Consider the following 14,621-nt stretch of genomic DNA (forward strand, 5'->3'; position numbering starts at 1 on the left):
AAACAAATAAAATTCTGGGTTAAATTTTGTTTTTGTTTTTTTGTTTTGAAAAAAAAAAATATTGACTGGAAATTAATTAAAAAAATATACATTTATTTAAGCAAATGTGGTATTGTTGAAACCACAAAAAAAAATAAAATAAAATTAAACTTGCAGAAAACAATCATTTTCTGAGTTTTTTTTTTTTTTTAAATAAAAAATGACAAAAGCACCATCATTAAATTGATCAACATCATAATAATAATTTAGGCAAAAATAAATAAATTCCTAATAAATAAATGAATAAATAAACCTGGGGTTCCATTTTGTAAATATTTTTTTTTAATCGATAAAACGGTGTTGGTAACATGGGAAAAATGTAATCAAAGAAGAGATTAAAAGGGTTCAATTCTGGGTTAATTTTTTATTTTTATTTTTTTTTGGTATGTGTTTCCCATGAAGAAAGCTGACACCTGATAAGCGCATCCACTACTACGCTGTCAGCTTGTGTCAGAAGCGCCAACCCACCATTGATGTGTATGAATGGCTCGGAGAAGCCGGGCCATAAAAGCTGTCAATCAATCCTTGCAATGGACGCGGCCGGCCGAGGCCTGCGGGCCCTTTTTTTTTTTTTTTTTTTTTTAAAGCGCGCCGCTCCATCCGTCAAGCGGCTACAAATGAGCGTGTGCAACTCAATCCTGGAAGCGCATTTGGCTCCGGAAGCCAGCGTTTGACCTTCGCTTATCAAAATTGGACTCCTTGGACCCTTCGGGGGTCTTGCAGCCATCGTTTGGGGCTGCGAAAAATCATTGAGTTGTTTTATCACATGAAAAAGTGCATTGCGGCATATGGGGAGCAGCCAGGGGTGGCGCTAAAGCGGGTCAGAAATAGCCCCAGTTAGGCCCCTTCAACATTTTATCTGATATTATAAAATATACTTATTGTCTCCAAATTAATCCCAATGGGGCACACGGGTCGTTAGGATTATAAAGGGGAGGGGGGTGCATTGGAAAAATGTCTCATTGGTCCCTATAAGTTTGCGAACCCCACTTCTGCTGAGGGACACAAAATGGCGTTTGACCCTCAACAATGGCGGGGCGCCCTGCAGGGGGCGTGGAGACACGACGTCTGAGAGCTTGAGGGGTCACAGCTCGGCTTCAGGGCCCCTCCACAATTAGTCAGACGTGGCGGACCCCCGCCCAATTTAAAAGTCAAATGATTGCGGATTGGTTTAAGTTAAGTGGCCCCGTCACATAAGAGCAGAACGCCGATGGGGCTGACAAGTGCTTGCCCGAGCAGCAGGTGGCGCTACAGGCCCAATGGGGGGAGTCCACTTACAATCACAAGCATGAAGAAAATCATTTGGGGAAAAGGCACACAAGTCAAAGTACAAGTTAGACTCGTATTTTGAAAAACTTTTTTTCCACATACAAATTTATAACAACGTAAAAATAAAATACAATAACTAAATAATAGTGATGATAATAAAATAGAAAAAAATGTTTTTAGATGAGTATTTTTTTTCAAGAATTATGAAAACGTTTAATTGGTTTATTAAGGCTGCAATTTCTCCCTTATAATCATTATTTTAAATTTAAAGAATCATGTAGTATCGTAGTTTTTAAACACTGTAAATAAACAAATAAATATTTAGAAACAAAACATTGATGTTTTGGGAGACAGAAATTCAATTTTTTTTTCTAAGAAATGCAAAAATGCATTTTTTTTTTTAATGGAAAACTGTTTCAGAAAAAAAAATTGTTTTGCCCAGATTATTTTTTCACTTTTTAAAGTACAAATTTAAGATTCACCAGTGACACGGGGGGTCGCTCACCCAGTTACAAGTTAGCCCTCGTCCTCTCGCTGCCGCTCGCAGGAAGGAGGAATGCGAGCGGCAGGAAGCGTGGAGGACGAAGAGCCGGGCCCGATGACAATGAAGGTGCCGAGGTGGAGGCCCGAGTGTCGCCCCGGGGTGAGCGAATACACCCCCATCCCTCGAGTGCCACCCCAACCCCCTCGCCTTCGCCCCGCTACGCGCCGGCTCCGGCTGCTGCTACGCTAAGTGCGCGTCGGCCCAACTCGCCTCTTCCGTCTGTCGCTGACACTCGACGGCGAGGTGTTGAGGTGACGCACGGGGTGAAGACATCCTTATCTCAGCCCTTCCTTCCTTTACAAAAAAATTCAAAGCACTGGCATGACTGACAAGTTTTTCAAGAGATCGTATTTTACCAAACCACCAAACTTGCAAAGTAGGGATGTAACGATAAGAGCAATATCGTGATAATAAAAGTGCCACAATATCGTCACCGTCATATTCGCAATATTTAAATGCAACACATCTGTTCAAAAAGTCAGGTTGATTTCCATTTGGGCACCCTCTGGTGGCTAGTTTTTTTAGTGCAATTAAATTTTCATTAGGGATGTTTTGGCCCTTCCATGTTTAAAATCTCACTAATTGTCAGATGAATGGGAACGTATTATGCGTGTGAACCGAGTCGATATGTGGCAGAACTCAATGTGTGTGTGCATTAACATAACATAATAATAACTAGACTAGGTGCAATTTCTGGAGAAATTGTGTGGGAATGCAGAAAGTGCATGTGGAATGGTTATGAAGTAAATTGAGAGATAAATTATGAAATTATAACCTCCTGGTTACTGGACAATTAATGCATTTTACCAACTGTGGCACCGAGCAGTATCAGACATGATGATGATAAGTTATATGTATGGAAGTGGACGTGGAAAGTGATACTTACAAAACGTCAAATGTCTGTCCCATTGAAAATGAATGGGGAAAAATTGATATTAAATGTTAAATTGTGCAAATATTGTAAGTATTGTGGAATCAGACGATATATACCCCGGAAGGCGTGAATTTTTTAAGCTAGTTGAAATTTGAACAATGTGAATTGGAAATATTCTGTGGCAGTTGTTACGCGGCAAAAAAAAAGTGTGGAGAATGCAACTCACAATAACAACATGTGGGAATGCTGCCCACAATTTTAGTATGAGCTCATTTTTTTCTACAAAATTGTGACCTTTTTTAGATATCGCCAACCTCGCCACAATATCGCGATAATATCGTACCGTGACGTTTGGATATCGTTGCATCCCTATTACAAAGGTCTGCTAGCTTAATGCTAACACACAACGTAAAACGTGAAACTATCAATGATGTCGCGGCAACTATAAATCTTGAAAACGACTTTTAGCGGTTAGCAACACAATACTCACAAGCATAGATTCTTTATCTTCTCAAGTCATCAAATAAAATATAGATTAAGAAAATAAATGGTTCCTCATCAACTTATGAAATTATAAGGTAACTGGTTCTTCCTCCCACAGTCATACAATTGCATAAAAATATATTAGATCAAACAAAATGAATTTGATAAACTGAAATGATTAAACGCTATGAAAGAAAATAGTCAAAATATATAAAATTATTAAATGAAATGACTACAATACAACCATGTCAACCAATTTTCATTATATAATAAAAATAAATATAATAAATCAAAAAACGATTTAATAAAAAAAAAGGTTGTTTTTCCCATCTATCCATCTAGTAACAAAATTGCAACTTTATTTATCTTTTAATGTCCCCTCGTTTTGGTCCAAATTGAAGAATGTGACAAATTCCTGTGAAGCGGCACGAAGCGGCGCAGGCTTGCCAGCTATTGAAGTCACTTAAGCGAGTGTCAAGTGATCCAGTTTCAGCCGTGATGGACTGGGGAGGAGACGGACATCACTCAGGGATCCCCCAGGGAGGAAATTCCTCCACGACTTAGTCCAGTTTTTTTTTTTTTTTTTACTTCTTCCCAAAAGCATTAAGAGCCGCCGTGTCTTTTTGGACGCGGTAAAATGTGGAAGTGTGGCGCCGAAGGGCAAAAAAAGCTTTGTCACAGGTGTAATCCCAACTTTTAAAAGCTTCCACATCTTCCAAGAAGGACACATATCGGGAAAAGAAATATGCAAATGTTTTCTTTATTGGGGAGAAATAAAAAAATGTTTCAAAATATTTTCATTTTTGTTCATCATCATCTTGAAAAGATGTTTGGAAATGTTTGGAAATATACAAATAATAGTTATATTTAGAATTTAGCCATAAAATCTTTCATTCAGTCATTTTGATGTAAAAGCAGTAATATGATGATCGGAATAAATTCTGAGTTTAACACAAAAAAAAGCAGTATTTCTTTAATAGAATATGTTTTGCAAGCATTTTTCTGCTTACGTGACAGTGGAACCGTTTTTTGTTTTTTTTAAACCTTTTTTGGAAAAGTTAATTTGTTTTATTTGAGTTATATATAATCCAATTCTAGTCAGAATTGAACAAATATTAAAAATGGGAACAAGGGGGAAAAAAAAAACCTTTTTTTGATTTTATTTTGATGAAAAAGCATATTATCTAAAAGCTGGAGTTAATTATTTAAAAAGAGAAAGCAGGAAAAAAAATGCAAGCATTTTTTATTTAAAAAAAAAAAGTTATATAAAAAAAATTGAAAAATTGCAATATTACAAGTAAACTTGAGATTTTCATTTGACGTAAAAGCAGATATGATCCAAATAAAGCGGAAGTTAACATTTATTTAAAAAGAGAAAGCATGAAAAAGAAAAAAAAATGCAAGCATTTTTTTATTTGGAAAAAAAAAGTGATCTTAAAAAAAAAATCATTTTTTTTTATGGAAAAGTGGTAATATAACAAGTAAAAGTTAAATTCCAAGTTTTACATGAGTCCAAATTTATCAAGAAAATTTTAAGTTAAAATTGTAAACTTGAGTTTGTTTGTTTGTTACAGTTTACAAGTAACAGGATCAGATAACAGTATTTTATTTTATTTTATTTTTTTTTTAATGGAAAAATATGTACTTTTGCAAATATTTGTCGAATTACAATTGTCCTTTAAAAAGTATTTTTAAAATATAAAAGTGGCAATGTTACAAGATTAAAGCCAGAATTTCGGCGGAATGTTTGAACCACTCATCCGGCGTACCACCATCATTTTTTTTCCACTTTCAAAAAAAGACAATTAAGTCTGATTGATGTTTGAAAACGCATCCAACAAAGATTCTCCTTCCTCCTTTCTGATCCATCCGCCCCCAAAAGGAAAAACCCGAGGAGACGCCATAAAACCGGAGCCGTATGGGAACGTGTTGAGTAGTACTCATCGGCCGTGATTTATCCCACCGCGTCGTTTGCTACTTAAAGGTGCGCAGACGTAAAGCGTCAAGTCCAGGCGAGCGTGACGGCGTGAAATACAGCCGCGCAAACGTCGACACGCTCAAAACTTGTAATACATCCGTACCACCCCCTGCCGGCTTTCTGGACCGCGGCCCGACGCCGGCCCGTCTTCTTCCGATAAAACAAAAAAAACGCTGCTTTTACCTGCTATTTTCACGCGGCGGCGCTTCGCTTGTCGACGGTCCCCCAAAAGCGTTGCAATCCTTTACGTGTGACACAATCTTCCGGCGCAGGAATGCCAACTTTCAGAAAGCAAGCCGCATGAAACGACCGCAGCATCCGCACCCTTTCAAGCATGGCACACCACGGAATCTGCAGGAAAACAAGAGAAGAATTAGAAATATTCCAAAATTAAGGAAATGCGTGGGAGATGGCGGTGCGCCAATTCTGTCAAGAATGTTAAAAGGATGTGTGGTGAAAAGTTTCTTGGTTTGAAATGTTTTTTAAATTTTTTTGTTGTTTCATGCAGAGGGGGGTGTGCAAACTTCTGTCATAGACGTTTAAGGTGATTTTTTTTTTCCAAAAACAATTGCTTTCAACATTAGTTTGTGTACAATTTTGTTTTTCACATTTTTTTGTGTACAGGGGAGTGGAGGTGCGCCAACTCTCATATATTGAAGGTGGTGCATGGTTACATTTTCTGGGGGGAAAAATGACTGAAATTCTTCTGATTTTGCACATTTTTTTTTAGTAGTTTCGTGTGGGGAAGGGTAGTGCAGCAACTCTTGTCAGTGATCTTGAAGGGGGTGGTGAATTTTGGGGGCAAAAAGACTGCACCATCATTTTTTGTGATGAAATTCTTTTCACATTTTTTGTTGCTTTGTTTCGTGATTGTGTGGCGATTTTATTTTATTTTTTCAAGACAACTCAATGTTTAAAATTTGGTTTATTTTTCACATTCTGTTGTGTATAGGGTAAGGGGGTGCACCAAATCAAAGATGTTGAAGGGGGTACGTCGTTCAATTTTTTATTCTACGTTTTTTGTTTTTGTTTTTGTTTTTTGAAATTTTACTGATTTTCCACGTTTTTGTAGTTCCATGTGGGGGTAGGTGGTGCACCAACTCTGTCAGGGATGCTGAAGGAGGTGTGTGATAATTTTTTTTTCTTTAAACTTTTATATATTCTACACATTTTATTTTGTAGTGTGCGGGAGAGAGTGGTGCGTCAACTCTGTTGTAGATTTTTTTAAGTGGTACATGGTGAAATTATGTAATTGGTTTTTGGTAAAAAAAAAATAAATAGATTTTGGTGAACGATTTGTTCATTTTTCTTTGTTTTTCTTTTTTTGTTGTTGTGTGGGTGGTGCGCGAACACTGTCAGTGATGTTAAAAATTCAGAAAACATTTGCTTTTGTGTTTACTTGCTTGAAATGTTGCTTTTTAAATGCTTTGGTGAAGTGTGCAGTGGAAAAAAGGGGTGCATCAACTCTATTATAATTGTGTTTTGGAAGACCATCTGCAGTTAATTCTATTCATGCTGCGGACGTTCCATTCCAGGCCATAGACAGACCTCGGCACAGACTTGACTTTAATTTGACGGTGTGGTGATTGCGTCATTATGTGGTGCATCGCTGCCGCCTTGTCATTATTGTTGATTGTGCTCTTCATGAAAGGTGCGCCTGAGATGAACGCTTAAATATAGTGGCACGGAATGAGACAATGGTGGCTATTATGCTGTCAGCTTTATTAAAAAGAAAAAAAATCTCATCATGCTGTTGCTTTATGAGGTTGAAGGCATGACTTATTTCATTTTATTGTGAAAGCGGGGGGGGGGGGGGGGGGGGGTTGTGCCAATCATTTAGCAGTAGGAAGACAACATTTACTTGGATAAATTCGCTTAAGTCATTTTTTTAAAAACTGTACTTGTCAGAGTAATTTTAATAACGGAGATCAGGGGGTGCGTTTAAAGGTGAGGGTTGCGGTGGGGGGTTCTATCGAAGGCATTTGCCCCCCAGGACATATCCCCCTCCAGTGGACATGTCCCGGCCCATCGCTCTGGCCCACCAGACGCGATACGTCACATGTAGACGGGTCCAAGACTGCATCACAGTATTGACCCCGCCCCCCCACCATTGTCATGCAGGGGAGGGTCCCAAGTGCCATAAGCATAATGACAAGAGCCAGCTAGCGATAGCTTGCTAGCTTTATTTAAAAAAAATGTCAGGATAGAACGACAAAATCATCATTCAAGCTTTTTCTTTTTCAATTTTCAAATGGGCGGCGGGTGGGGGGTTTGTTTACTAATTGTGCCATCTGAAGAAATTCATACACAGGAAAAATTACACACGCACACTCCTCCAGGTGTGTTGGAAGTGAATCAGGGGCCTTGAAGTGGACTGAAGGATTTTTTTTTTTTTTTTTTATTGGTTACAAAAGGAGAATTTTAAAGAGGGTGGGGTGATGGTGGTGGTGGTGGTGGTGGGGGGGGGGGGGGGTGTTGTCTGTTGAAAGGCTATCATTTAGGGCCTTGAGCCCCCAGATCATCGGCAGCTTACAAGGACCCAAGGTCAAACGTTGATGGGACCAAACCCTCCCACCCCCTCCTCCTCCCCACCACCACCACCCGAGGGTGCGTTTGATGCTTAGTCCAGGGGGGTCCAAATGGCGACTCGGGGGGGCCAATCCCTGCCCACTGTTTTTTGCGCCGCCCAGTCGTGATCACGCTCGTCTATTTCAGGATATTTTTTTGGAGTCCTTGGAAGAAAAAAGAAAACTAAAAGGCTTGGACAGTGCAAGTTTAGAGTGGAGTGGGGGGAGGGGGGGGCAATCGGGGTCTGGGGCCAGATCTGTGAGCCCGAGTCTGTCTCCCCTCTTGCTGTCTCTCTATTGGTATGCATCCTTCATAATAGACGAGCAGGTAGGGGGTCTCATTAGGGCCCGGGGGGAGTTTTGTTTTGGTGGTGTGGTGTTGGGGGGGTGAAGGGGGGTCTCCTGGGGGGCACTATCAAAGACACGCATGCTCACTGGCAGGTGAAACTCCGCATCGTTGTTTTACGTACTCAAATATGTGCAGCAGCACCCCCACCCCCCAACCCACAAAATTTCCGTCTAGGAACCCACAACGAACCCCCCCTCCCCCCCACACACACCCTGATGGGAAGCTACTTCCTATGTCATCTGTCACCACTTCCTGTCTGTGACGAGCAGGCAATGACAGCGTGCAGGTGCTTCAAGCTGTGAGCTATCACCACGGAAGCACCCCCCCCACCACCAAAAAAAGACCCTCTAATGTTCTAGTGTTCACTGAAAAACAATTGGAAGGAAAATTAATTTGAAAATCAATTACTTGTCAATCATTCAACGTCTAAACTGCACAACTTTATTTAAACATTTTTTTTAGTGAGGGTAGCTACTCAAAACAAATGAGATGTGTTTGCATAAGTGTGCACACCCGTATCTGTATCAAAAGTGTTCTGAATGAATCCACCCCAAACTCAAACACAAATGGAGTCAGCACACACTTGCATCCATTTAAAGAGCTTCTGGTGAACCCCAAATCAGGTTCTGATGATCTAGTAGGCCTTTCTTGACATTTTTAAATATAATTGGCTCACAATCTAAGTATTTTCCTACTTGAAGAGAATTTTCTGGCTGCCCTCTTCACCTATTGAAACAAAGTAAAAAAAAAAAAAAAAAAAAAAAAAGTGTTGGCTGCGTCCATTTTACGATTGCTGGATGAAGCGGCGTGATGAAACCCAATCAGGTCACGCCCATTGATGGACATTCTCCTCACCTGTCACTCACGCAAGGAACCCCCACCCCATCCCGGGCCCCCACCTCCTGCAGTCAAACATATATTACAAATCTTGCCTGGTGCTGGAGCTGTTGTCATGTCTTAAATGCAACACATGTACATGATTACTGCGTGCAACCTTTTAATCCCAACGATGGAAACAACACGAGACCGCAGCTGTATTACTACTTTCCACTTCCGTACCAGCCGCAACTCTGAATGCATCGTCTTCAAACCTTCAGGGAATACTGACATGCAAAGAAACCATTTAAGTTTTTCTGATTGTATGGGCGGGGCTGAAATGGAGCTTAGTGGCGCATTTCGGCTCCAGTCCATAATAAAACTGACTTTAGAGTGCCTCATTGTCAGCAGTGAGTGCACGCAAGTCATGGAGAGAAAGGCAAATGAGTCAAACTTTAGGGAGGACACACAAAATTTCACAGCCAATTTGGCTGGGGCTTTGTGCTAGCATGACCACTTTAGAGTGCCTCGTTGTTGACAAAGAGTGTGCACGTCACGGAACATTGAAGAGCAAAGGGGTTAAAACAAAAGTTTAAATTCTAAAGAGACAGCCAATATGTGGACAAGGGCTTTGCCTACTCACTTTGGAGCGCCTCGTTGTCCATCACGAGCGGTGCAAGTCATGCAGAAAGACAAAAAGACAAGGAGTACTAACTTGACAGCCAGAGCGTAGACTGGGACTTTAGCGCGCCTTATTGTCGCATCATAGAAGAGCCCCGCGGGGACCTGGTGGACGATATTCCAATTATTGTTGTTCCAATACCGATACTGGTATCGGCAGAGGTGCCGATACTGCATTAAAACAGTGGTATCAGTATCTGTGAGTACTCACAAGTAACATGCCATTAATTCAAACGCTAATATAGGATATGGGTGCAGCATCTTGTGTCTTGCTCGTGCACAACATTCACTAATATGTGACATGCTCACTGCATGCCGATCTCAGATATCCCATTGGCCCTTTAATGCTCTGAACCAATGGCAGGATAGCTTTTTCATGTTGAGGAAAAAAAAAACAAAAAAACTTAAGTATCGGTATGGTATCGGCCGATACTGCAAAGCTGGGTATCGGACTCGGGGGCCAAACAACGGTATCGGAACAACACTAATTCCAACCATTCGTTTTTGTGACGTTTTGATTGACAGATGAACATTCAGTGGACACGCCCACAGCGAGAGAGCAGAGCAAAAAGCTTGAATTTTCACCATTTTGGCGACTCATTCTCTATTTTTGATGAACTTTTCAAATCTTGCAAGGTTGATAATACTTTTCTACGCGCTGTATTTATTTTCAATTCACATAACACATTCAAATATGACAGGACACGATGTAATCAAAAATGCAAACTTGGGAATGTTGTCCGACGTTTTGCTTTGTTTCCAGATAATGGCCAAAAAAATGGGATGGGAGAAGGGATGGCCTGCCTGCTCCGTTCCCACATCTTCAGATGGCAATATTTTCATCGCAGCTCAGGAGGGGAGCGCTGCCGATGCCAAGTGGCCTTTGTGCTGGGCAAATTCATTCTCCTTTTCACGCAGCGCCGCAGTGGACACAATTAGAGGCGTTTCTCCACTTTTGCAGGACTTTTGAGTCCATATTGTCGCACTCTCTTCCATAAAATGAGTAAGCAGGCTTTGTGCGTGACGTTCAGGAGCAGCGTTCAGAGTTGGGGCGGGGGGACAGGTGCAAATAGTGCCCGCAAGGTCCACGTGAAATGGCCACAGACAAAAAGCTGAACTTGTGAACCAGAGCGGGGTTAGGGGGGCGCTGAAAGGGCTGATTGGGTTTGACAGGCGGAAAATGTCTCTGTTTTACACTTTGATGACTTACAGCCACTTGACTGTAGTTAACCTGGCAGGATTTTTTTTTTTTTTTCTTTAAGATTTTGAATGGGGGCTTCATTAGGGCTGGGCATAAAAGGAGAATGTGAATTATGATAATTAAAAAATGAGAAGTGGATGTAATAAAAAAAAAAAAAAGGGCTTTTATTCAAACGTCAATGTGAGTTTAAATAAAACATAAAATACATGTCACTTTTCTTATAAAAATAATGTGTACATTTTTCTTCCTCAAGATTTGTGGAAGTTTTTTATATATATATAAAACCAAAAAATAAAAATACTAATTCAGATGAATCCACATTATACTTCAGTTCCTTCCCGGCTATATATGAAGTTGTTGACAGTGAAGTGATTGCTGAGGTTGTAGTAGTTCATTCTGCTGTCCGAGAGGAAGGACGGCGAGGAGGAGCCCAGTCCGGACATGCCCTCGCGGCCTTGGGACAACTCTGCGCCCAAGTCCCGCTCCGGGGCCCTGGCGGACGAGGCCTCGACTCCGGCCGCCAGCAGCGTGTTGAAGCCGGCGAAGCACGGACTGTGATCGGCCGAGGTGGGCGGGGACGAGCGCGGCTCTGTCGAGGCCGGCGAAGCGCGCAAGCTGGGCGGGGACGCGCTCAGCACGCTGGCCGTGTCCGAGAGCTTGCGCTGGGCGTCCGAGTCGGGCTTCCCGGCCGCGGTGCTCATGTCCGCGCGCCTCTTCCGTTTGCGGCGAAAGTTGCCGTTGTCGAACATTTTCTCGCAGTTTGGGTCCAGCGTCCAGTAGTTGCCCTTGCCTGCAAGGAAAAAAAGTAAACACGATTTGTTAGAAATTAAAGTTAGGGGTTTTAAATGTAAGTTAGCACGCTGGAATTAGCTGTGAGCGATCGTCCATTATAAAATGAGTGAATTTTATTAACCTATAGATTTTAACGCATAAATATATTTATGTATTTTATGGTTTGAATAAAAGCGTCAAAGCAAGCGGCACTCACCGGGGTCATCCTCATCCCGGGCCACTTTCTTGAAGCAGTCGTTGAGGGACAAATTGTGCCGGATGGAGTTCTGCCAGCCGGCTTTGCTCTTCTTGTAAAACGGAAAGTTTTCGGCCACGTACTGGTAGATCTGACTCAGGGTCAGCTTCTTGTCCTGCGCGTTCTGGATGGCCATGGCGATCAACGCCGAGTACGAATACGGAGGCCGGACCATCTTGAAGAGCTCCTGCTGGCTGGAGATGGACAACCAGCCCAAGTCGGCGCCTCCCAGCCCGCCGGGCGCCGCCAGGAGCTGCCGCTGGCCGCCGGAGCCGTAGCCGGCCGACTGGAGGTAGGTGGAGGTGGCGCACCCGCTGCCGCCTCCTCCTCCGCCGCCACCGCCGCCGCCGGCGTGCAGGTAGGGCGAGGCGGGGGAGTTGTTGAGCCACAGGTAGGGGTTGGTGGGCGGGGCGGCGTAGTCGCTCAAGCCGTAGCCGGAGGGGTGGTTGGGGGGTCTCTGGGGGTGATGGAGGTGGTGGAGGTTCTGGTGCTGGTAGACGCCGTAGTTGTCAGTGCAGTACACGGCCATGTCCAAGAGGTCGTGTGCTGGGTGGCCGCTGCTGCTCTGCTGGCTGGAGGCTTGCTGCGCTCCAAACGTGTTCATAATCCACGCCAAACAAACAAAAAAAATGGACCGCACCACTGTCCGTCCAAGCGCTCCCGACTCAACTGAACTCTCATCCCGACGAGGGAGGCGTATTTATGGGCAAGGGGCCAGGTGGAGCCCCCGGGAGATTTTTTTTTTTTTTTTTTGGAGAGGGGGTCGGTCACACCTCTTTTTCAATCGAGCCCAATCTGCCTTTCAATGAGCACCGATACCATCTACATTTTTATGATACAATCTCCTTTGAGCACAAGGACACTGACTTTTTTTCTTAACTCCGTTTTTTCACAAGGCGTCAAAGTGGAGCCATTTAATTACGTCATATTTAACCAAAAAAACAAAAAAACATGTTCAATAAAAGTGCTTTAAAAGGATCCCTTTTACAAATTGGCTGTAGTAGTTTGTAGGTGCTTCAGCTTTCTGCTTACATATGGCCCGGATTATACAAAATAAATACTAAATAATAATAATAATAATAATATAATAATAATAAACCTTAATTATAAATTAAGGCTATTACATTTCTTATAATTTGCAGAATTTTGAGTAGCAGAACAAATAGCAAAAAAATTAGATCATGATAAAAGACAAATTAAAAAATATATATTTTCGTAATTGCACTTCTCATTTAAAGCACTGATAAAAATTCAATTAAATTATAATAAACATGCAAAATATATCTAACACTAAAATATAGTTATGCAAATTTATATAAAGTCTTAATTAAAAAAAAAACTATTGAGATATGGTTATAATTTTTTTCATTTGTTTACGGCACCAATAACAAACTGATTGGACATTCAAATTGATTGTTTCAGGCATATTCAAACAATGACATTTATGTTAAGTGTGAAAATCAAACAATTCTAATTGTATCCATATATGGTAACTAAAAAAAATGTCCACTGAAATAAAGTAAAAACGATGTTGAAGTGCAACAAGACAAAAATCAGTACATTTGTTGAGTATAGTTGACTGTATTTAAGCACAATCATCATTTAGACGCTCAATGAGTGCTCTATAAATAAAGACGAGCTGAGAAATGCTTGTTTGAAAATTTTTTTAGGCAAAAAAATGTGAACATTTCAATTCAATTCAATTATCATTGAATTACTATAGTTTTTGCATATTCAGAATCTTCCCAGGTTTAAGTGGTGTCAAACTGTTCAAAATATAAAGTGGATAAAAAAACAAAACATACTTGCTAAAACCTGTCCTTTTTTCCCTCTCAACTATTCAAGTAATCGTCTAAAAATCGACTTTGTATTATTAAACACAATAACGTGCATGTGAAGCCACATGCAGGTATTATGTTTGTCCACTTTTTTTGGGGAGGGGTTATCATCATTCTTACGTGCTATTTTAGCATTGGTGACTTTTAGGTGTATGTGGCTTTAAAAGGCAGGGCCTGGACTGGTGAGTGACATGGGTGTCAGCAAATTAAGATGTAGAGTTGTCTTCCTGTGTCAATGGTATACCCTTAAAAAAACACAATTGTATGTTCCCCCCCCTGAGGGATTAGTCCAAAATAACGTGACAAATGTCAAACAGGCCACAACAGGCCTACCCCTCTATTAGTGCAAAGTAATAACATGCTGATGCAGTGTGTGTGCTAAATGCTAATTGGGGCTAACGAGTCATTCGCAAACTTGACACTTGGGAGCAATAACAATCCGACACCTCTTGCCTTTTACAACCTGTTTTGTCAACAGAAACTACTCATTGATGGGACATTAAACAACAGATAGTTCCGACCAAGCAATTTGATTGGACGAGACGCATTCCGTGGATTTACATTTACATCTGAATTATGCGGCTTTGCTAACCGCCAACGGACTTTGTGCACCATCAGGACGTCGTATGTACATTGTTGGGTAACCGGCAAATTAGTTTCCACTTAATTCCACTTAACAGCAGGTGGCTCCTTGTGCAGTGAAAATAAAATTAGGGGGAGGTTCTTCCCCCCCCCCCATTACTATGCATATCCAATTTTGTGGCAGTTTTTTTTTTTTTGGGGGGGGGGGGGGGGGGCAAAAAGAAAATCGTTACGATTTAGTCACCTACAGGTGGAGGAAGAACTATATCAACACTGGAACTGCTTCAATTTCTGCAAAATTGGTCATAAAATGGAGTCTGAACATTTAAATCACAACACACAGAGGCAGCTTAAACTAATACAACACAAGCAA

The 14,621-nt window shown here is 41.4% G+C and overlaps 1 protein-coding gene across 1 annotated transcript; it reads right to left on the minus strand.

Moving 5' to 3' along the window:
- Window positions 1-10,780: 10,780 nt before the first annotated feature.
- On the minus strand, window positions 10,781-12,543 carry foxi1 (forkhead box i1). The gene is made up of 2 exons (XM_077502547.1): window positions 11,790-12,543; window positions 10,781-11,591 (listed from the first exon to the last, which is right to left on the minus strand). Exons 1-2 carry the CDS (start codon window positions 12,430-12,432, stop codon window positions 11,122-11,124), a joined length of 1,113 nt encoding a protein of 370 aa, XP_077358673.1. The 5' UTR covers window positions 12,433-12,543; the 3' UTR covers window positions 10,781-11,121.
- Between the last annotated feature and the right edge of the window lie 2,078 nt (window positions 12,544-14,621).

This window comes from Festucalex cinctus, chromosome 17 (assembly GCF_051991245.1).
Source record: "Festucalex cinctus isolate MCC-2025b chromosome 17, RoL_Fcin_1.0, whole genome shotgun sequence".
Classification (NCBI taxonomy): Eukaryota; Metazoa; Chordata; class Actinopteri; order Syngnathiformes; family Syngnathidae; genus Festucalex; species Festucalex cinctus.